We start from the raw sequence: 22,864 nt of genomic DNA, 5'->3' as shown, positions 1-22,864 counted from the left end.
CCAGTGTGTGTTCATCGTGTGCCATCGACTACATGTTCGTGTCTGAGTTCTATCAAGAGTCTTCGTGGTCTTCGTCTCACCCGGATCTTCGCCTGCACTGGATTCACCCTCGCCACTCCTCACCTGCACGTTGTCCATCTGGTCCCTGCGCCACCATCCCACCCGAGAGACTGTGTTGAGTTTGTGTCTTCTGACCCTCAATAAATTACTAACCTGCATCTTTGCATCTTTGCTTCTGCTTCGTTTCTGTGACAACGTGGCTGACACAGAACAGAGGTTTTGCAGTTATTTTGATGGTTTAAGTGAAATGTGGGGTCATAAAAAACCCTCCCTCTATTACTTTTGACCACTGTTGTGTTTGGTGGGGTTAGAGCTACGATATGTAAAACCCTACTTACTGTGTCATCATATTACTACTATTTCTGCAGTTAGAGCATTGATTTGTAGAGTGGAAGAAGTTATTAAGTTTCTTACTTTGTCAGTTACAAAGAAAAAAAAATGAATGTCAGAGATGATAAGAGTTCATACTGTAAGCATGAAGTAAAACCCATTTCATGTTTTCTCATCTGATAGTTGACAATTACAATTCCAAAGCATTTTGAGGTTGGTAATTTAATAACATGAAATTAAATATATAATTGTTGCTAATAATAAAAAATCTGACTAAGTATGTTTCAGATTTGGGAAAATTGCATGAACTTCATTATTGTCCTTCCTAACAGATGAAAAATTTCAAGCTGATGTGACTGTCATTGACTAGGTTCTAACTAAACAAGCAGAAAGTGCATCAAGGTTGTTGCAAGTCACTCTCTATTTCAGGAGTGGCAAACTCCGGTCCTGGAGAGCCGCAGTCTTGCAGAGTTCAGTTCCAGCCCTAATAAAAACTCACCTGCCTGTAGCTTCCTAGTAACCCTTCAGACCTTGATTAGCTTGTGCAGGTGTGTTTGATTAGGGTTGAATCAAAACTCTGCAGGGTTGTGGCTCTCCAGGAGTTCTCCGTTTGCCACCCCTGCTCTGTTTGCTGCTCAGAATATAGAATCATGTGGCAGCGATACTTCAGTTCAGAAATATACATTTGTGGTCAGATTATTGGCACCACTGGACTCTGGAGCAGTGGAAACGTTCTGTGGAGTGGCAAATCTTGCTTCTCTGTTTGGCAGTCTGATGGGCGAGTCTGGGTTTGGTTAAAGCCAGGAGTTATACCTGCCTGCACTGTGCCAACTGTAAAGTTTGGTGGAGGAGGGATAATGGTATGAGGCTTGAGTTGGGCTCAACCCCATTAAACACCTTTGGGATGAATTGGAACAGAGACTGCTAGCCAGGCCATCTTGTTTAACATTAGTGCCTAACCTCAAATTTGATTTACTGGATGAATGGGCAAATTAATTATATATATATATATATATATATACAGTATACAACTGGACCCACTAAATTCCTCAATATAAACTATTGGACTAGCCTACTGAAGTTGCATATGAATTGCAACGTGTATGTCTAAATCATTGTTATTATAGATAAAAACAAATGAAAGAACCAAAAAAATTATCACATTTTTATGTCATAGAAAAACTATGCCAAAAATAAAATCAGCTGTCCAACTTTGATCTACAGGAAGCTACTAAACATTATTCATTCTTAATGTTAAAAGGTATAGATTATCATAATACTGCCAGATAGGTGACTGCAAAAATGAAGATGTCTTTTTTCCATAATTTTTTAATGCTTTTATGTTTGCCACAAGCAATGTCCAGTCATTGGCTGCAAATAAAATAGTATGTGTGTATTTTGATCAGTCAGTGTTTGATCTCTATAGGACACAAAATTTTATCCCTTTTTTTTTTTTTTGATAAACATTAGTTTTAGAATTAAGGTTGTTTTTCCTACTTTTTAGGGTTCTTGTTCCTGTGACTCTCAGTTGTTTGTTGAATAATGGCTACGTGTTATGTGCACACATTTGTGGTTTGAGGTAAGAGTGGGAGGAGTTACGCCTAGTGAGGGTACAGAGTGGGTTTGAGTATTCACACTTAATGCTTGAACGCAGGCTGTTGCACCATGGTTTCTTCTTCTTTTATTCTTCTCCTCGGTATCTCTTTGGCTGGTAAGATATCATTCATTCCTTTCTTTCACAAGATTTTATTGTGAATCTTTTTTTCAAAAGCAAATAAAAACTTTAAATAAATAATAAATTTTAAATAATGTACATGCAAAATGTAAATTGTAAAAAGTTCATATCCCTTCTTCAATCAGTGACTAATTAAATAGTTTGGTAAGGGCGTGAGTTACTTATCACATATGTGTTTTTATCACAGGTGGGATGGAGAGTGGTATTATTGGAGGAAAAGTTGTTAAACCTCATTCCAGGCCATACATGGCATCTATTCAGTACAAAAAACATCACATATGTGGAGGGATGCTGATCAGAGAAGATTATGTACTGACAGCGGGCCACTGTTTGAAGTGAGTATGTCTTTGCATGTGAAGGATTATTTGTGATGCTTTTCAAAAAAGACTGTGGTAGTTGAGTTTACCTGTAAATTTGTGCTTTAGTAATTCAAGTACTTTACAACTAAAAAAAAAACTTAATTGTACAGTTTTGGATTTTTTTCTCTGCAGTCACAATGTCTACCCTGTTCAGGACCACACTGAGGTTGTTCTGGGAGCTCACAACATCAACAAGGTGGAGAAGAGCCAGCAGAGAATCCCAGTGATGAAATTCATCCGACATCCTTTGTTTGAGCAGAGTAACGAGCAGGACTACAGCTATGATATCATGTTACTAAAGGTATTTTCACCATCACCTACTGTAACTCTATACTATGGGATTTGTTTGCTCTCTTTAAATTATTTTTCTATTTGCAGCTGAAAAAGAAAGCCAAGCTGAACAAATTTGTGAAAGTTATGCCTCTTCCTAAGAAAAATGGAAAAACACCAGCTAATGTTAAATGCTCCATTGCGGGTTGGGGGTCAAAAACCCCAAAAGGAAGCCAGGCATCAGATGTGATGCAGGAAGTCAAGCTTAAACTGCAGTTCAGCTTTGAATGTAAAAACAAGTGGCAGCAGTTCTTCAACTCCGAGAGAATGATCTGCAGTGTTTCAGATGGGAAACATGCTTTTTGTTTGGTATTATTATTTTATATTATATTATATTATATTTTATTTTATTTTATTATAATAAATTAATGTATTTCTCCCTCCATTCTAGGGTGATTCAGGAAGTCCTCTTATCTGCAATACTAAACCACAAGGAATTGCTTCATTTACCACTGTTGGTAGCTGTACAAATACCAAATATCCTCAAATTTATGTAAAAATCTCCTACTTCCTCCCTTGGATTAAAGAGAACATTAGATAGATAGATAGATAGATAGATAGATAGATAGATAGATAGATAGATAGATAGATAGATAGATAGATAGATAGATGGATGGATGGATGGATGGATGGATGGATGGATGGATGGATGGATGGATGGATGGATGGATGGATGGATGGATTATATAACTTGTTGTTGCTCATGTGATTTCACACCTCTTTGATCTCTTAGTGACCAGTGTTGGGAGTAACACGTTACAAAAGTAATGCATTACAGTAACGGATTACTTTGTGCTGTAACGCAGTAGTGTAAATCTTTGTAATCACAGATTACAAACGCTGCAAGGGAGGTGTCGACAATCTAGACAAGGTATGTGCCATTACACATTTGTTACTACATGCATCCTATTCCTGTTAATTTTTACTGAATTCATGTGCTTGTTAGAGATAAATTTAAGAGATACAGTGCATGATTATTCTATTTGTCACGTGCAGCTTAAAAATACTTATGATGAAATCTGTACTTATTCTTTTCTTGTTCTTTTATTTTTGTAGGTTGTCGGCACCTACAGCTGCAGAAGGAGGACCAATCAGTGGCCACATATGTTATTTTTTAATATGGTGGACATCTCGGCATATAATGCATATGTCATCTTCACAGCTGTGGATCTCTCCTGGAACCAGGCAAAGCTGTTTAGGAGAAGGCTTTTCCTAGAAGAGCTGGGAAATTCTCTGGTCTCTGCAGCAATATTGAGGAGAGAGCACCTCTCTCGCGCACCAGTTGCTGCTGCACTGGTGAGAGAGATTCAGTCTCCTGCAGCTGTCCCTCCAGACACAAATCCACAGACACCAGCAGGCACCAGCAACTCAGGAGTGAAGAGGGGAACATGCAAGTGGTGCACAGGACAAAAAAAAAAAGAACAGTCAGCACTTGCATCTGTTGTGGCGGACAGACTTGCAAATTGCACCAAGTGATATGCTGCAAGTCCTGCTGGAAAGACTAAACACACGCACACACACACACACGTGCACACATACACACTAAATATTTAGTTTAATTGTTTAGTTCTCCATCCATCCTCAACTCTTGCACCATTGTTCAGTTTATTTGAAGTTGTTGTTGCATTTTGGTTCATAATAAATTATGTTCATAAATCTGATGCAGAGTAGATTTTTTACAGAACAAATTGAAACGTGTATCACTGAAGGATTTTAAGGTTTTAAACTGACTTTACCATCAAGAAAAGACAAGCATTTCACACATAGGCCGTCCGTACTTCTCACGGCAAAAGGCAGCAGGTGCATAAATACACTTTGTTTTTGTTTACTCCATGTAGTTCTGAGAGCTGAGGTGCATATTTTGATTTTCTCAGACGCATCAATGTAAGTGCGCAAAGGTCTCTCTCTCACTCACTCGCACACACACACACACACACACACACTATAATATGCTGATATAACTCCATATAAAAGCCAGAAACTAAGCTTTTTTTTGCACAGGCCTATCTAAAGGGTTAATGGTGCCACCTGGTGATCAACTGTAAAAATGACAAATTGTACCTCTTCCCAATAGGGAAAACCACCAACAATCAAGAATGCATGATTATATGGTGTCATGGCTTTGCAATTAAAAAAAGTCGTTATAATGGAAGTTAATGGGGCAAAAACAGCCACGAACAGTAAATGAGGGAGAAAAAAATTAAATCTGATGCTGCACAAAAACTAACAATGCATCAAAGCCAATGTTGTTACAAATCTTTGACATGTCCAAGACTGTGATAAAAGGTAATATACATATTACCCTCTAGGACCAGCGACTAGTCGACGTTGTTACGTATAGTGTATATGTCTTGCTTTGCTGGTCCTCTCTCTCTCTCTCTCTCTCTCTCTCTCTCTCTCTTTCTTTCTCTTTCTCTTTTGTCCCACCCTTTAGGATAGGATTGGATCCTACCAAAGTGATCTCCAGATCTGATTGGTGCTAATGGGACCAAGGTGAGGCAATAAAAGGATCTGCAGTACCTGAGAGGGGAGCTCTGCTCAACTTGTGATTTCCTGTTGTTGTATTGCACGTGTGCTATTGTGTGTTTGCTACAGTGTGTTGTTGCTGTTAGCTTGCCTGTTAATCTGCCTGTTGTGTGCAGTGTGAATTTTGGTTTTGAGTTGATGAGTTGTTGTCAATCTCATTTCCATTTTTGTATGTTTTGTAAAGTATTGTAAATACTCTTAATCACACTTGGAAGCTGTATGGGGTGAGTGCCATTTTCTTTGTAAATGTTTTCTCCTGTTTTTCATTAGATGGGGAGTAAGGGTAACATTGTATTTTTATTTTGTTTTCCTTTTGTTAGGGAATTTAGTCTTTCCTGTTAGGAGCTAGCTTGGTGTTTGTTTGTTGTTTTGAAAAAATCAATCGGAAAATCACATTGTATGATTTTTAAATAATTAACTTCCATTTTATTACATGAAATAAGTATTTGATCACCTACCAACCAGCAAGAATTCTGGCTCTCACAGACCTGTTAGTTTGTCTTTAAGAAGCCCTCATATCCTCCACTCATTGCCTGTATTAATTGCACCAAAGAGCTGTCTAAGGACTTGGTGAGAAGGCAACTGTTGGCGCAATTATTAGAAAATGGAAGAAATTCAAGATGACTGTCGATCTCCCTCGGACTGGGGCTCCATGCAAGATCTTGCCTCATGGAGTATCAATGATCCTGCGAAAGGTGAGGGATCAGCCTAGAACTACACGGGAGGACCTGGTCAATGACCTGAAGAGAGCTGGGACCACAGTCTCAACGGTTACCATTAGTAACACACTACACCGTCATGGATTAACATCCTGCAGCGTGCGCAAGGTCCTCCTGCTCAAGTCAGCACATGTCCAGGCCCGTCTGAAGTTTGCCAAAGACCATCTGGATGATCCAGAGGAGGCATGGGAAAAGGTCATGTGGTCAGATGAGACCAAAGCAGACCTTTTTGGTATAAACTCCACTCGCCGTGTTTGGAGGAATAGGAAGGATGAGTACAATCCCAAGAACACCATCCCAACCGTGAAGCATGGGGGTGGAAACATCATGCTTTTGGGGGTGCTTTTCTGCAAAGGGGACAGGATGACTGCACCGTATTGAGGGGAGGATGGATGGGGACATGCATTGCGAGATTTTGGGCAACAACCTCCTTCCCTCAGTAAGAGCATTGAAGATGGGTCGTGGCTGGGTCTTCCAGCATGACCCCAAACACACCGCAAGGGCAACTAAAGAGTGAGAAGCATTTCAAGGTCCTGGAGTGGCCTAGCCAGTCTCTAGACCTGAACCCAATAGAAAATCTATGGAGGGAGCTGAAACTCCGTGTTGCCCAGCGACAACCCCAAAATCTGAAAGATCTGGAGAAGACCTGTATGGAGGAGTGGGCCAGAATCCCTGCTGCAGTGTGTGCAAACCTGGTCAAGAACTACAGGAAACGTCTGATCTCTGTAATTGTAAACAAAGGTTTCTGTACCAAATATTAAGTTCTATTTTTCTATTGTATCAAATACTTATTTCATGCAATAAAATGGAAATTAATTATTCAACAATCATACAATGTGATTTTCTGGATTTTTTTTTATTTTTTTATATATATATATATATATATATTGTCTCTCACAGTTGTGTACCTAAGATGAAAATTACAGATCTCTCCATTCTTTGTAAGTGGTAAAACTAGAAAAATCGGCAGTGTATCAAATATTTATTTGCCCCACTGTATATATACACACATCTATACACGTATAGAACAGTAAGATATATATATATATATTTTTTTTTTATGTTTTAAAGAGGTCTCTTCTGCTCACCAAGTCTGCATTTATTTGATCCGAAGCACAGAAAAAAATAGTACACTTTTGAAATATTTTTACTATTTAAAATAACTGTTTTATATCTTAAAATATATTTAAATAGAATTTATTCCTGTGATTTCAAAGCTGAATTTTTAGCATCATTACTCCAGTCTTCAGTGTCACATGATCCTTCGTAAATAATTCTAATACTCTGATTTGCTGCTCGAAAATTTTTAAGTTGGAAACAGCTGAGTAGAATTTTTTTCAGGGTTCTTTGATGAACAAAGTTCAGAAGAACGGCATTTATCTGAAATAGAAATCTTTAGTGACATTATAAATGTCTTTATCACTTTTGATCAATTTAAAGCAATTTAATGATGCTAAAAATTCAGCTTTGAAATCACAGGAATAAATTACATTTTAAAATAATATATTCAAATAGAAAAGTTATTTTAAATAGTAAAAATATATCTAAATTTTGCAGTTTTTTTTTCTGTACTTCGGATCCAAAAAATGCAGGCTTGATGAGCAGAAGAGACTTCTTTAAAAAACATTAAAAATCTTACTGTTCTAAAACTTTTGAACTGTAGTGTGCGTGTATACACACACACAAAGAAGTGGAAAAGAAGAGCCAAACAGTTTATTCAAATTAATCTTTATTTATTGTTGATGTCTAAAGTAAATAGTTCTGAACATACACAATATTAACAGCTTGCTAATATAGCAAAGAATTTAATTTTTAATTTACAAAGATCAGCAAAAAAAGTGGTAAATCTATGATAACATTAATTTCTTCCTTCAGATGACAGGTAACTAATCCTAAAGATTAAGCAGAAATTGTTTATTTAATAAAAAAAACCTGTCATATCTCCTGAAATTATACAAAAAACAGGGAAACCGTTTATGCTACCTTTTACCAAAAAGAAGAAGAAAAAAAATGTGATCCGTGTCACCCCATTAGTACGAAAAATAAACTTGAGAAGGGAAGAGGAGTATTTCCTTGTGTCCATATTTTTTTACCATCACATATGAAAAACAAATATCTCAGTATTGAGATGATCAATTCACAAAAATCATTCAGTCATGGTAAGCTGGAGGATGAGGATAATGTTAAAAATCATTCAAAAACAACCCTAAAACTGATCGGCATTTGCAAAGGAGCATGATGACAAAAGAATATTCATATACCTGTCCAGGTTACAAATGACTAAACCCACCAATCCAAAGAATATTTGTACACTCAATCATTGTGGACACTCTTGAAATTAAAGCGCCTCCTGTCGGTGAAACTCTGCATCTAGGGAGGAAAAAAATAGGTTATTAAATAACAAAATAATAATGCATTACTCTACATTAAAATGATAAATTAATTACATCTACAGTGTGATTTAGAATCTTAGAAGTAATTTTCTAAAATTATTACAAAACAAACCGTGTACACAAATGCAGTCACATGCAAACAGAGAAAGTACACACTCTCACCTGGCTAGGGTCTCTTGTGAAGTATCTCTTCTCTATTACCTAAAGAAACAAAATAATCATTTACACACACATGCTAATACACTGCACAGAGACACAGTATATCAGACATTTACTCACACCAGGGCAGAAAATCATTAGGATCAGAGTGGAAATGGACATAGTTTCAATGAAGTCTCTACCTTGTCAAAGAATCGGCTTAGCTTAACAGCATTTGATGATCCAGCAGCAAGATACCGTGGATTTGTACAATCCTGAGAAGAAGCAGGAATAAGCTCAGAATTCATAAGTGCGAAATCTCCAAATGAGATTAATAAAACAAATGGGCAATTTTTTTTTCTTATTATATGAGTTTGGGTTAAGGCATTATAACAGCACTAAAATGCACACACCAAATTGATCTCTTCTGCATTAAAGTCTTCAGATAGGAAGGCAGTGCGGGTCAGCACATCATTCCTCTTGTTTTCCGGGATCTGATCAAATTTGGTGCCAATAAGCAGGAGGGGAACTGAGTTCTCTGCAAACTGTTCTCTGTCGTAATCCCTACAAGTGCAAATAGAATGATTTCCTTTTTAACATCTGAACTTATAGACAAAATAAAGTATGATGTTCTCTCACTGTATTCCGAACCAGAAGTTAACCTTGACTCACCCATTTGATACAATGATGCCAGTTGGAGAGGAGTCTTTGCTCAGAGCCTCCAGTGACCAGCGGTACAGATTCTGGGAGGATTTCTTATTGGTCAAATCATGAACTAAAATAATGCCTAGAAGGGAAAAAAGACAAGTGAATCAGCATTAGAGTCATTGCAAATGTTCCAGCATGCTTTTTAGTTTGTACACATGTAAGAACAACTTGTAATGGTGTGTCTGATACTTAACCATTAACAGAATTGTAAAACACAGCTCTGGTGCTTTTAACACTGCTGGCACTGCCAACAGATCCCCCAACGTCCCAGAGTTCAGTGTAGTATGTCTTTTCTTCCGGAGTGCCTTCTCTGTAGTCATGAACCTGTGCAAAGAATCAAGACAAGGTTTGCTATATTTCATAGGTTTATACCATAATGGCACCACAAGTTTATAATAATCACCCTGACGTCCACTGAGCAGCCCACAGTCCATGACGGATTGCCCAAAACTTGATTCTGGCAAAGTAAATGTACAAGAGAGGACTTCCCTACTCCTGTAAACAGACACAAAATAACACTGATCAGAACAGAAATACCGATGCTAACGAAGTGCATATTTTTAAAAGAAAAAGAACAGCATCGAAAGTGTGGTTCCTCATGATTGATATTCTCAAACAATAACGAACATAATAGTAATGTTATAGATATCCAAGCAAATGTGGCAGGCTAATACTTCTAGCTTGAGTCGAATCTTAAACAACACGCTTACATTTTAAATGTACATTCACAATATCTTCGAGGAAGTTACAGAAATAAAACAAGGTCGACAGATTATTTATGTAATATTTCTTACCAGAATCTCCCAAAACCAACACTTTCACCTTTTCCAAAGATGCCATTTCTTTCCGGAAGTACGTTGTTCTCTCTGTCCGTGTAAAAGAACAAAATAAAAGTTGCAGAAATACGTGAAGACTGTACAGAGCTGGGTGTTGTGAAAATCAAAGTCAATAAAACGGAAAATATAAACTGGAAAAATAAATAAAGTTTTGTATTTAATAGTAGCCCTTGTGTGATATGCTGTTTAATTCTCATTATTAGCCTCGCTTGCTTGCGTTTAATATCAACATTACTGGGCTTACAGTTCTTATATAATATAATATAATATAATATAATATAATATAATATAATATAATATAATATAATATTTATTATGAGACATTTTTCGATTGAACTTTTATATTACTTCCGTTTTAAATGAGGCGGGACTTGTGACAGAGCAGGAAGAGGCTTTTTTTTTTTTGATAGACATCACTGAAAGCCGGTGTATTTTATTGGACTTCTGAAAGAAACAAGGACCCATGGCTGTTAGAGGAATGAAATTATCGAGTGTTTGTTTTCTACTTTTATATTTGATATTGACAGTACTGGCTGGGTAAGTGAATATCGTGTTATTTTCAGGGTTTAGTGTATTAAAACTCAGTACTCTGGCTGGTACACATGTTTCACTGTGATTGGTCCGTGCATCATGCTAGTGAAGCTCGCCATAAAATACTTGATATCACCTCTCTTATTTAGTGTACTTTAATGCGTGTATTTAAGTCCACAAACTGCTGTAACGAACTTGTCATTGTTGCCACATGTTTATATAAATGTCACATTTCTTTCAGAAATAGCTTAAGCTTCATACTGTTGTCTTCTTGCTGATTTCCTCATCAAGATGTAAAACAGTTAAACATCATGCTGCATCTATTCATCATTAGTGTGAATGAATGAAGTGGTGTACGATTGAAAAATTCTAAAGTAATGTGTGTTTTCAGGAGGGATTTCTACAAAATCCTGGGGGTTAGTAAATCAGCATCAATTAAAGACATTAAGAAAGCCTACAGAAAGCTGGCATTGCAGCTTCATCCAGATAGAAACCAAGATGACCCAAATGCCCAAGACAAATTTGCAGACCTCGGAGCTGCTTATGAGGTATGATTGTTTATGCTTTAACATGTCCTTATGGTTTTCGTTTTGACCGTCACGCATTATATTGAACAAAGATATTGTCTTTACTGGATATTAACATGATGTGTATTAGGGAATGACGTGACTTAGTTTTAATGCGAATATTTCGCGTAACTTTAATACAAGTATCTTAATTGGCGATGCTTTGTGTCACTAAAGCATTGCATTAGAGATTTATCATATTTTTACAAACAAAACATCAGTAGAAACCAGTGAATCTGACCAGCATGAGCGTTGTTGTTAGAAACGGACCGATGGAGCGATTTGATTGGTTGAAAGAAATGTGTGGCCGCCTCTGATTGGTTGAAACATCTGCTTATTGATATTCATTATATTTATGACGTGGACCTCTAGTGTAGCTTGTAATATGTACTGTGTGCAAAATGTGATCCTTATTACAAAATAAATGATTTTCTGTTTAATGCCAAGTAGTCAGTGGTTGGCTCCATTATAATATTATACATAAGAATACCTTTCATTTATAAATAAATAAAGTATTGCCTAAAATTGTAATTAGATTTAAATAAATTTTTATATTTCAATATTTAATATTTGATTTAACTTTTTATAAGTTTTAACTTTTTATTATTATTATGATTGATTTTATGCAGGTCTTTAAAAAAAAAAAAAAAAAGGAGTGCAATTTTAATGTCTATAACCATGTCAGAAATAAGAAATTAATCGGGGGTTGCTTGGGGCAAGGAAGAAAAACCTTCCCTGGTATTTAAAAAGGAGGCAAAATGTCTACATTTTTTTTTTTTTATCTATTTAAAGTGCCCCTATTATGGATTTTTGAAAATTACTTTTCATGCAGTGTGTAACAATGAAAAGTTTTAAATCTGAAAGTGCACAGTGCATATAGTTATCGTCTCTCAACACAGAGTCGACTCTGAAATGTGTCGTTTTTAAAATGACTCCCAAGCCATTTCATGTTGACGTCAAAGAGGTCATATGACGTTGCTAAAAAGAACATTATTTTGTGTATTTGGTGTAATGCAATGTGTTTATGCAGTTTAAGGTTCAAAAAACATTTTCCACATACTGTACATTATTGTTGCTCCTCTATGCCCCTCCTTTCTGAAACATGTCGATTTCTACAAAGCTCATTGTTCTGAGAAGCGAGGCATGCTCTGATTGGCCAGCTATCCAGTGCGTTGTGATTGGCCTAATACCTCAAGTGTGAGACAGAAATGTTACGCCCCTTACTGTATTGTGATGCCCTGTCCCGGCGCGACGACACAAAAAAAATAAAACCCATTATAAATGAGGCATTTGTTGCATCCAGTGGGGACATAATTACTGATTATAATGCCTTATACTGTCTTTTCATTACAATGTCTGCATTTGTAATCGGAGAAACGACAAACAACAAGCACTACTCTACACAGCTTAAAACTCGCGTTTGAATCATCAGTGGCAAATTCTTTAAATATGAAAACATACTTACAGGTTGTGAGTCAGAAGCGCCAGACTGTCTTTGCAAAGTTGGAATTGCCCCACATTATAGAAACAGTCTTTGTGCAAGCCAGCATTGTAGGATACTCTTCCAGGTTCAGGAAATAGTCCTCCGTAAAATGCGCTGCACACACTCTAATATTTGGGTTGAACTGTTCTGGAACAGTGTTGTAAAAACAACTTAACCACTGATTTCTAGTTGTGTCCTCTTCTGGAAGCCCAAACAAAGTACTTTCGCTTTCACAACGAAACACAGTGTCTCCACGACATGACGCCGGTGGCAGCAACAATACTACAGAGAAAAACTGTATACGAAAACTGAAAAATGCTGCCTTCGGAGGACGCATTCCAAGGTTGGAAGGCATCAAGGCACGTCCAAATCCAGGAACGAGTTTGGGAACCCATGTCTTAATCTGATCGATTTTTGAAGGCAGCATAGATGTATCCTTCGCTGCCTTTGATATCCACTAGGTGCCACATTAAAAGCTCACAAACACTGCTTTAAATTAAATCGACCAATCACCGCAGATTACGTCACGCAAAGGAGGGGCTTAGAAAATGAATGGTTAAACGAATCGTTTGGGAGTTGTTGAGCAAATAAGGTAAAAATAAATGCATATTATAAGAAAATGAAAGTGTTTTTTGACCTTGCATGCTTCTCAAACTGTTGTTGGGGACGCCCAAAACTAAAATATGAACCTTTCATAACCCATAATTGGGGCACTTTAACATTTTTGTATATTTCATAATATCTAATTATGGCTTTAGAAACTATAGTTACCTATGTGTTTTTTGTTAAACCGTAATAGCCCCTAAAAACAACTTCAGGGTGCAAATATTGCTCATTGCTCAGTTCATGATGTTTTTCAGGGTGAAAGGACTATTTTCTGATAGTCTGTTTTATTCACAGGTGCTCTCAGATGAGGAGAAAAGGAAACAGTATGATTTATATGGAGAGGAGGGTTTAAAAGAAGGCCATCACAGTTCACACGGTGATATATTCTCCAGGTAAGTGAGCCTCAGCTTAATTAAGTGTTTTCTTCCACAGTTAACTACTGAAACGTTTGTAGAAATCTTATGATTTGTGCACATGAGATTTACAAATGACTGATGCATAGCTAGTATTCTCATTTCAGATGCGTGCCCATTTGAAACAAAACATTTGGTACTGTCACTGCACATTCATACAGTCTGTGACTATATTGATATTCAAATGTGTTTTGTTTTTTTCAAGTTTCTTTGGCGACTTTGGATTTATGTTCGGTGGAAATAGGCAGCCAGCCAGCCGGGATATTCCAAGGGGTAATGATATAGTACTGGACCTTGAAGTAACCCTAGAAGAGGTGTATTCAGGGAATTTTGTAGAGGTGAGCTTCTTTTTTGTTCTTGATCCCTCTCCATTTCCTTCCTGATGTACTGTAGTATGCACACTCTTTGTATACTTCTGTAGGCTTTGTCTGGCAGTGAACATGCATAGTCACATGGAAATGGACACTCTCCTTTCCTTTTTCCTGTCCTTCTGTTTCCTCTCATCTTTAACATAGGTGGTGCGAAACAAACCTGTAGCAAAAGAAGCCCCAGGCAAAAGAAAATGCAACTGCCGACAGGAAATGAGAACCACACAGCTAGGACCAGGTCGCTTCCAGATGACACAAGAAGTAGTCTGTGATGAATGCCCCAATATCAAGTAAGTTTGCTTAGTAATCACTCTAACTTTGACTCAGTAGGACATATTATGGTTTTCTGATTAAACACTATCATTGTTTCCAGGCTTGTGAATGAAGAGAGAACGCTAGAGGTGGAGATCGAGCAGGGTGTGAGAGATGAGATGGAATATCCTTTCATTGGGGAAGGTATAGAAAATAATTATACAAAAGCACAATACATTAACATTTACTTTTATGAATTAGCTAGATGCTGCAACATATTATTTATAGAATGGACATGTGACATGTTGTTTGACTGACTACAGGTGAACCTCACATTGACGGTGAGCCTGGAGATCTGCGTTTCCGCATTAAAGTTTTAAAGTAAGAGTAGTATTAAATTACAGCAATTAGAAAAGTGAATTGAACTTTTCTCTTAATGTATGTCTAATATAATTTAACTTAATGTGCCTCCATTTATTCTCTGTCTTCAAAGAGTGAGAATTTATGAACTGTTTCCAGTTTGTCACATATAAATTTCTTCTTTTCCAGGCATCCAGTGTTTGAGCGCAGAGGTGACGACCTCTATACAAACGTCACCATCTCTCTGGTAGAGGCTCTGGTTGGTTTTGAGATGGACATTACTCATTTAGATGGTCACAAGGCATGTTTTGTTTAATTTTTAGAATACATATTTATATTTCATTTCACATGTGCAGCTAAAAGCCGTGACTTAATAATGTATCACTCATCTTGTGGTCTTGTAGGTGCACATTGTCAGAGATAAAATCACTAAGCCAGGAGCTCGTATTTGGAAGAAGGGTGAGGGCTTACCAAATTTTGACAACAACAATATCCGTGGGTCGCTCATAGTCACCTTTGATGTAGATTTCCCCAAGGAGCAGCTTGATGACCAGCAGAAAGATGGTAAGAGAGCATCTAGTGAATGTGGACAGTGAGCTATTTTAGTAGACATATGGTGACTACTGTGGAGTTTCTGTATCTTTTTGTGCATTTGTGAGTTAATAAATGCAATAATTCATTTTTCCTCAGGTATAAAGCAACTTCTGAAACAGGCACCATCTCAGAAGGTTTATAATGGACTGCAGGGATACTGACAAACCAGCCAAGTAAATCAGGACTGATTGCCCTGTCCCTGTCTGCCCTTCACACACACACACACACACACACTTTAATGCACACTGAGGAACAAGCAATGGGGTGTATTTATTTTTTTCTGATTGTTCTCAGGAAGGGTTGACATTTAATATTTTTATTTTTTTCTTTAATTTACATTTTAAAGGTCTTGTTTTCTCATGGAAAGTATTTTTTATTTGACTCATGTTTTTGTCCAAATTATAAAAAATTTTCCTCATGGTTTCATACTTGGAGTAAGTAGTTTAAGACCTTTTTCATCAGTTTACGTGTTTGGACACTTACTTTCTGCTATGACCAGTCAATCACCATCCACTCATGGATCAGCATAATGTTTTGTCCCAGTTGACCTGAGACTGACTGTACCACAAAAACAGAAAGAGGACTGAAATTTCAAACCAGAGGACAATTTAAACACCTGCCTCGGCACTGTACGTCTTCAAGACCTTTTTCTTCAAATCTTTTAAGAAAGAAACCGTTATATGAATGTAAGTTCATTTAGCTTTCTCAGCTTAGACTCTTCAGTCTTTGGTCTACTTGTTTTAAAGAAAAGATTTATCGCAGTTAGTTTTGTTTTTGTACTCATCAAGCTGCAAATTTGTGTGTGTGTGTGTGTGAGAGAGTAAGATTGCCTTGTTCTGATTTGCCGTCTAGCTACAGGTCTGTTTCCTCGGAGGCATTTACTTGGGTTTTGAAGTTCAAACAGAAGACCTCTTAAACTGTACAGTTCAACTCTTTCCTGACAATTTTTTATGTGACAGACTCGCTTTCTTGTTTCTTTCACAACCCCTTCTGATGTTCAGCCCATTGGGTCTCTTCCTAGTTAGTATGTTTCCTTTGCTCATTTGTGGACTGTACCAGAAAAAAATGAACAACTTCTTAGGATAACTTGTGCACAAGCGAAGGAAATATCACTTGTCATTTTGCAAATTAAAAGTTTGTAATTATGGTTAAAAATGGATTTAAAATGAAAACAGAGTATTTGTTTATTTTGTAAGATTTATGACACATGGCTTAAAATGTCAACTTCCTTGCCTAACTTTAATGGTTACAGTGAAAATCGTGTGTATATGAATTGGTGTAGTTTCAGCAGTAACTGACCTGTCCAGTAGAGGGCAGCAAATGATAGATGATCTCCAGGATTAGTCTTCTTATAGAGTTTCTTGAGACTAGTAGTATGTATATTTAAACTATTGTATATGTGACCCTGGAGCACAAAACCAGTCTTAAGTCGCTGGGGTATATTTGTAGCAATAGCCAAAAATACATTGTATGGCTCAAAACTATGGATTTTTCTTTTATGACAAAAATCATTAGGATATTAAGTAAAGATCATGTTCCATGAAGATATTTTCAAAATTTCCTATTGTAAATATATTAAAACTTAATTTTTGATTAGTAATATGAATTGCTAAGAGCTTAATTTGGACAACTTTAAAGGCAATTTTCTCAGCATTTAGATTTTTTTGCACCTTCAGATTCCAGATTTTCAAATAGTTGTATCTCGTGTCCGATTCTAACAAACCATACATCAATGGAAAGCTTATTTATTCAGCTTTCAGATGATGTATAGATCTTAATTTAGAAAAATTGACCCTTATGACTGGTTTTGTTGTCCAGGGTCACATATATTATGCAGAATATATTAAAATGTAATGAATTCTATATTTATACAGTTATATTATTAGTGTTATTATATTGTTAGCCTATTAAATTACAAGTGAGGGCAGTAAATGATAGATGATCGCAGGATTAGACCGCTTTTAGAGTTTCTTGAGATTAGTAGTTTATGTATGTGTATATATAAACTGTTACATATTACATGACATTATGCAATATATGAGAAATGAATACTTTTATTTAGCAAGGATGCTTTAAATTGATCAAAAGTTATGAAAAAAGACATTTATAATGTTACTAAAGATTTCTATTTCAGATGAATGCTGCTCTTCTGAACTTTCTATTCATCAAAGAAACCTGGAGAAATTCTACTCTGCTGTTTTCAACATAATAATATAAAATATTTTTTGAGCAGCAAATTAGAATGATTTCTGAAGGATCACGTGACACTGAAGACTGGAGTAATGATGCTAAAAATTCAGCTGTGAAATCACAGGAATAAATGACATTTTAAAATATATTCAAATAGAAAACAGGTATTTTAAATAGTAAAAAATATTTCAAAATCTGACTGTTTTTGCTGTCCTTTGGATCAAATAAATGCAGTCTTGGTGAGCAGAAGAGACTCCTTTAAAAAAAACATTAAAAAAACCTCTGGCTGGTAGTGTATATTATATTGTTATTAAATTATTGTTAAATATTATGTATTGTATATGAGGTCTCATACACACACACAAAATAATATGATACCTTGCGTGTGTGTATTAATGACATGACATTTATATATGATATATAATTTTTTGTATAGTGTATATATATATATATAATTACATTATTTATCAATAATGAAGTGTCATGACGTGAAGAAGGCAAGACCACATTGGTTTCTCAGAGCTCCAACATATTTAGAATAGAGTTATTAATGCCCACATTATAGGATGCATTAATTATAGCTCATTACAGATCAAAGGCTTTTGCTGTCTTTAATCATGCAGTGGAATCCCACCCAGCTTCATAAGACCTACTGTGCTTGTGAATGCCTTGTATGTGACCTCTTTGTACGGAATAAGCTCCATACTGATCACTCCATGTGGAGATTGATGTGTGTGTGTGTTTGCTAATCTTTGTCATGTTTGCTGATAATACAGTGTGCGTGTTGTCATTCAGAGTTGAATGTGTGTCTGCTTGTCTGACACTGAGTTCACCCGTTACCATAGTGGTTATGACCTCTGACTGTACTGCAGGTGGTTTTACTTACGCTGTGTTGGAGGCACCGTTGTGCTGAGTCAGGCCTGAGCCCCGCTCTGCGTGTCCGGGGCGAGAGGACGGGTGGTCGCCCTTCTTGGGGAGGTCGTCTGTCAGGGTGTAGCCTGGAACTATTAGAGGCATCTGTTTGTGTGACTGTTTTACAGTGTGGTTTTACATGTTGTGAATTTCCCTCTGTGTATCTGTGAGACTGTGTGTGAACACTGTACACATGTTTGTTAGACGGAGTGACAAGGATGAAGAGAATCCATTTGAATGTAAAGGACAGTCAAAACAAATGTGTATACAAGTGTTACGAGCATTCGTAATTAAAGGGATGAAATAAGGCGTTTCCTTGAGGGTCTTGTAAGCAGGATAAAATGTGTACGCTTGGAGTATATGGGGGGTCTCTCTCAAACATCCCATTAGCATCTGCTCTGTAGAGTCATTCACCCACAACTCCAAGCCACAAACTTCTCCATTTACCCTGCTATTTACCCTGCTTTAGGTTTCCTTCAAATCATTCTCAACCAAGACTTGTGCCACCCTTCTTCTGTTTTTCCTCTCAAATGGCCTCCGGAATAGATTTTCAGCATTCCTTTTGGTTGACTGCTCTCGCTGTACAGTATATTTGTATTGAACGCCAACAAATATTAATACTTAAGAAGTGGGAGTTTCTACTGGTGGACCACCGTAGGGTTGACACAGCAGTCGCTTGAATCTGGTCTCAGTCTGACTGATTTAATAACCGCTCATGTTGTTCACTTTCTTGTCATTTAAGGCATAGGTGCAGCAACAGACAGAGCTATAATCTTGTTCATCCCTTGTGCTCTGTACCTACAAACAAATTAAACACTTTACTTGGCGGTGAGTTCATCAAAAAAAAAAAATACAATTCAGTCATCATGTACTCCTGATGTTATTCCAACCCAGTCTGACTAAGCTCTTCCACACAAAACAAAAAAGTGAAAAATTCTACTGATCGCTTAATAAAAAGAGGACAGAGGATTTAGCTTTAAAAATGATACAAAAGCTCTGTAAGCATATAAAAGTGGTCCATGTGTGTTCTTAAGTATGAGAAACACTTCAATATTAATTGTAAGAAAATCTTGATATCCATCTGTCTCTCCTCAGTGTGATAACAAATGATCCTTTTTAGAGAATGAACCACGAATCGGACTACTTCAGAGTAAGCCAGGCACAAATGTTTGATTAGGCATATAGGTGAATAACGGCACACAAAATTGTAATATAGAATATTTACAGTTTTGAAGAATATAGAATATTTTTGAAAGTCTCGTCCTGGTTTATTTGAATGAAAACAGCGACCATCACATTCAGTTCCTCCTGTGTTACATGGAAGAAAAGCAGTCAAACAGGTTTGGAGAAGCTTTATTAATTAATTGAAGATTGAATGTTTGGTATAATCTGTCCTAATATTTTATTACAGACACATAAGCACTATAGTTTCCTCATGAGGGCAGTGTTCTCTTTACAATGGTAATGCAGGAACCATTTGTTACACATAGTTGGGAACTTGGGATGTGTGCCACCGAGTGAGATGAGGTCTGGGAACACGCCTGAACACACTGCTTTTGGGAACACTTTCTGAACAGATCCTTGAGGTTCAAAACAATCCTGTCAGGTCGTAGATTTTAATGGAAAAATCGCAGAGACTTCCTATAGCTGTGCTGGGTCACAGCCACCCGCTTACCCTGAGTTTGCTGTCTGTCTTATAAGTAATTTATCGTTTATAATTGTTTCATTTTCAATCATTTTGCTCTTTTTTTTTTCAACCAGGATAAGGATGTGTTTAATTTACATGGGCTAACTTATTTTCATTCATTCATTTTTATGGCACAATTGCTGGCTGTGCTGGGTCTATGCATTTCCACTTACTCTGATGTTGCTATATGTCTTGTTAATAATTGTATATTTTTAGGTTCATTTTGACTTGTTTTATTGTTTCATTTTGCTAATTTTTGAGCCTCAATCAGGAAAAGGATTATTTAAATTTGAATGGAGTAACCTGTAATATGCAGATTATAGTTTGAATTTATAAAACCCATTTAATTTAAAAGGTTAAATAAATCTGAATTATTATTAATATTAATACATTATTATTTTAATAATAAACTTGCATTAATTGTTGTTATTAATTATTATTATTAGATTGAAATAACATGAATTCTTTAGACAGTTTATATATTTGTAAAAAAAAAAAAAAAAGTATTGTTTTATAGCCTATATTTTATGTATTTTTGTAGTGCCTTGGAATGCCATGTACTCTACATACTATGGTATGTGAATGCATCAATCGGTATTATGGTAGGCCTATATTCAAAAATTAATCTGATACTTTACTGTACCATAGTACGGCCACAGTATGTTTTCCAAAAGGTTCAGCTATTACTATAACAATCTGTGTCATGTTTAGCTGTTTGTGGTTATCAGTGCTCCAACAACATACAAAACACAGTGTGGAAAAACAGGGTGTCCAAAATAGCAGTACTTGATGGACAAATCCAGCTATTTTGTGGCCGGAAGCCTGAAGTGAACAAAAGGCAGCACTTGTGTAGAATAATACATGTCAGTTGTCTTCAGCCCACTGCTGCTTTGAAGGCGGCCATGGACGGCCAGCACCATCCCATGGTGCGGGGAGCCTGTGTACGCTGTGCTACTATATAAAAGACTGTCGATTCAAAGGCAAAAAGCCTCAACTATTTAACAGCGAGTTGTGGGCTCTAATTATGGGAAACGCAGGCAGGAAAAAGTGGCTTGGGGTTTTTCAGTCCGTCTGTTTGTGAGGACAACATGCTGTTTATTGAAATATTTTCAGAGCTAAACATAGACAACTGTCATTATGGACGGCCTCCTCAGAATGTCTCAAATATACTTCATCCCTATTTCACAGGCTAATGTGACGCTGTGGGGGCTGAAACTGGACTTCAGCATCCACATCCTCAGGAAGAGGTGGTAGAGTCGTGTGAAGCCAGAGGCACAAACAGCGCTCAGACCACCGTCTTTGATTTAAAGAACTCTGACTGACGCAAGATTAAGCAAAGCATTTGTTGCCTGCTGGCACGCAGGCTACTGTACAGAAATTTACAGGGTCATGTTGTACTAATATCCCATAATGGTTTGCGTTCAACTGGAACTGAGTGAGGCACTCGGTCTCATTTTACCTCCCTCAGCTTTTATCACCAGTGACAAGGTTTTGAAGTAATATGTAAATACCATGGTACATGAATATGGTAATCATTCATTGCCTTAATATATACAAAATGACCACTGGTAGCACTATTTGATACCATCAGTGTACCATGGTATGCCACAGTATTTTTTTGTAAGAGTAGGTTGCCCGTGCATGAGTTGATGGAATTACCCACTTTTGAAATTAAAAAATGCCCACAAGATCAGCAGGATTTTTTTAAATGAGGCCAAATGTATATATGTGAAGGTACAGTAAGTGTGTATTAGAGATGCTTGAGGACTAGAGTGCTGAAAGCAGTCTTTGTGTGGGTGTGGAGTCCATCCTATACCCTCCCCGCAGCCATGGTGCCCGGCCCCTGTGGTGGCGGATCACAGTTAATAACTGTGTGGTTGGCTGTCAAGAGCACTTAGCCTGATGCTGGGCAGGCAGGACCTACGAACAGAGCTTCCTCTGGCCGATTGAGCATGCGTGTGTGTGTGTGCATGCCCATGTATACACTGCTATCTTGACCTTAAAGCAGAAGAGAAAAAACTTGCATGTGAAGGTGCTGAGATGATTCTGTTGCTCTATTTTCTTTTTGAGTTTAGGATGCTTTTATAGGAGTTTTTGACCACTGTTACTAATTTGTATGCTAGCATTTTGCATTTTCTGAAGCAGGCTACAGTTACTGATTGTTATTCCAACAATTCCAACATTATGATACAAATATGAATAGTGAGTCAAGTCAATCTCCAAAACTGTAAAAAAAATTTTTTTTATATATATATATATATAAATGCTACAATAAAAATCTATTAACTGATTTTCCTTAATATTACCTTACCAGTACGTGAAAACCTTATTGAGTGATTCAGTGAAAATAGGATATGTAATTTGGCTATAAAGTACTGTAAAATGTATGGGTTACTAAATAATTTACAGTTTAAATCTATATAATACTCAACAGGAAAATCTTTCACGGTAAATTGTTTAACTGTAAAAATTTTAATAGTTTTGTTTTTAATCAGTTACATTGGGGTGTTTTGTGCAATATTGTTTTATGTAGTTATTTAAGATAATGTTTTTATTTTTATTATTATTTATTTTTATTACAACCCGAATTCCGGAAATGTTGGAACATTTTTTTAATTTGAATAAAATGAAAACTAAAAGACTTTCAAATCACATGAGCCAATATTCTATTCACAACAGAACATAGATAACAACAAATGTTTAAACTGAGAAATTTTACACTTTTATCCACTAAATGAGCTCATTTCAAATTTGATGCCTGCTACAGG

At 36.6% G+C, this 22,864-nt stretch overlaps 3 protein-coding genes across 3 annotated transcripts; 2 read left to right on the top strand and 1 right to left on the bottom strand.

Moving 5' to 3' along the window:
- Positions 1 to 2,023: 2,023 nt before the first annotated feature.
- Positions 2,024 to 4,474, top strand: LOC306876779 (granzyme B-like). Its single transcript, XM_079428181.1, has 6 exons — positions 2,024 to 2,101; positions 2,313 to 2,460; positions 2,617 to 2,785; positions 2,863 to 3,123; positions 3,206 to 3,685; positions 3,871 to 4,474. Exons 1-5 carry the CDS (start codon positions 2,056 to 2,058, stop codon positions 3,353 to 3,355), a joined length of 774 nt encoding a protein of 257 aa, XP_079284307.1. The 5' UTR covers positions 2,024 to 2,055; the 3' UTR covers positions 3,356 to 3,685; positions 3,871 to 4,474.
- A 3,295-nt stretch (positions 4,475 to 7,769) lies between these two features.
- LOC306877229 (rab-like protein 3) lies at positions 7,770 to 10,483 on the bottom strand. Its single transcript, XM_079428861.1, has 8 exons — positions 10,093 to 10,483; positions 9,702 to 9,793; positions 9,493 to 9,622; positions 9,263 to 9,377; positions 9,004 to 9,154; positions 8,794 to 8,865; positions 8,615 to 8,653; positions 7,770 to 8,429 (listed from the first exon to the last, which is right to left on the bottom strand). Exons 1-8 carry the CDS (start codon positions 10,136 to 10,138, stop codon positions 8,373 to 8,375), a joined length of 702 nt encoding a protein of 233 aa, XP_079284987.1. The 5' UTR covers positions 10,139 to 10,483; the 3' UTR covers positions 7,770 to 8,372.
- Positions 10,484 to 10,495: 12 nt separating this feature from the next.
- Positions 10,496 to 16,476, top strand: LOC306877228 (dnaJ homolog subfamily B member 11-like). Its single transcript, XM_079428860.1, has 10 exons — positions 10,496 to 10,671; positions 11,057 to 11,213; positions 13,615 to 13,712; positions 13,939 to 14,071; positions 14,249 to 14,391; positions 14,475 to 14,557; positions 14,677 to 14,734; positions 14,903 to 15,014; positions 15,118 to 15,277; positions 15,404 to 16,476. The coding sequence occupies exons 1-10, from the start codon at positions 10,598 to 10,600 to the stop codon at positions 15,466 to 15,468; spliced, it is 1,083 nt and encodes a 360-aa protein (XP_079284986.1). The 5' UTR covers positions 10,496 to 10,597; the 3' UTR covers positions 15,469 to 16,476.
- Positions 16,477 to 22,864: the final 6,388 nt, after the last annotated feature.

This window comes from Barbus barbus (assembly GCF_936440315.1).
Source record: "Barbus barbus genome assembly, chromosome: 11".
Classification (NCBI taxonomy): Eukaryota; Metazoa; Chordata; class Actinopteri; order Cypriniformes; family Cyprinidae; genus Barbus; species Barbus barbus.
Note: the sequence above shows the minus strand (reverse complement) of the source record. Positions and strands in the feature narration are given on the sequence as shown.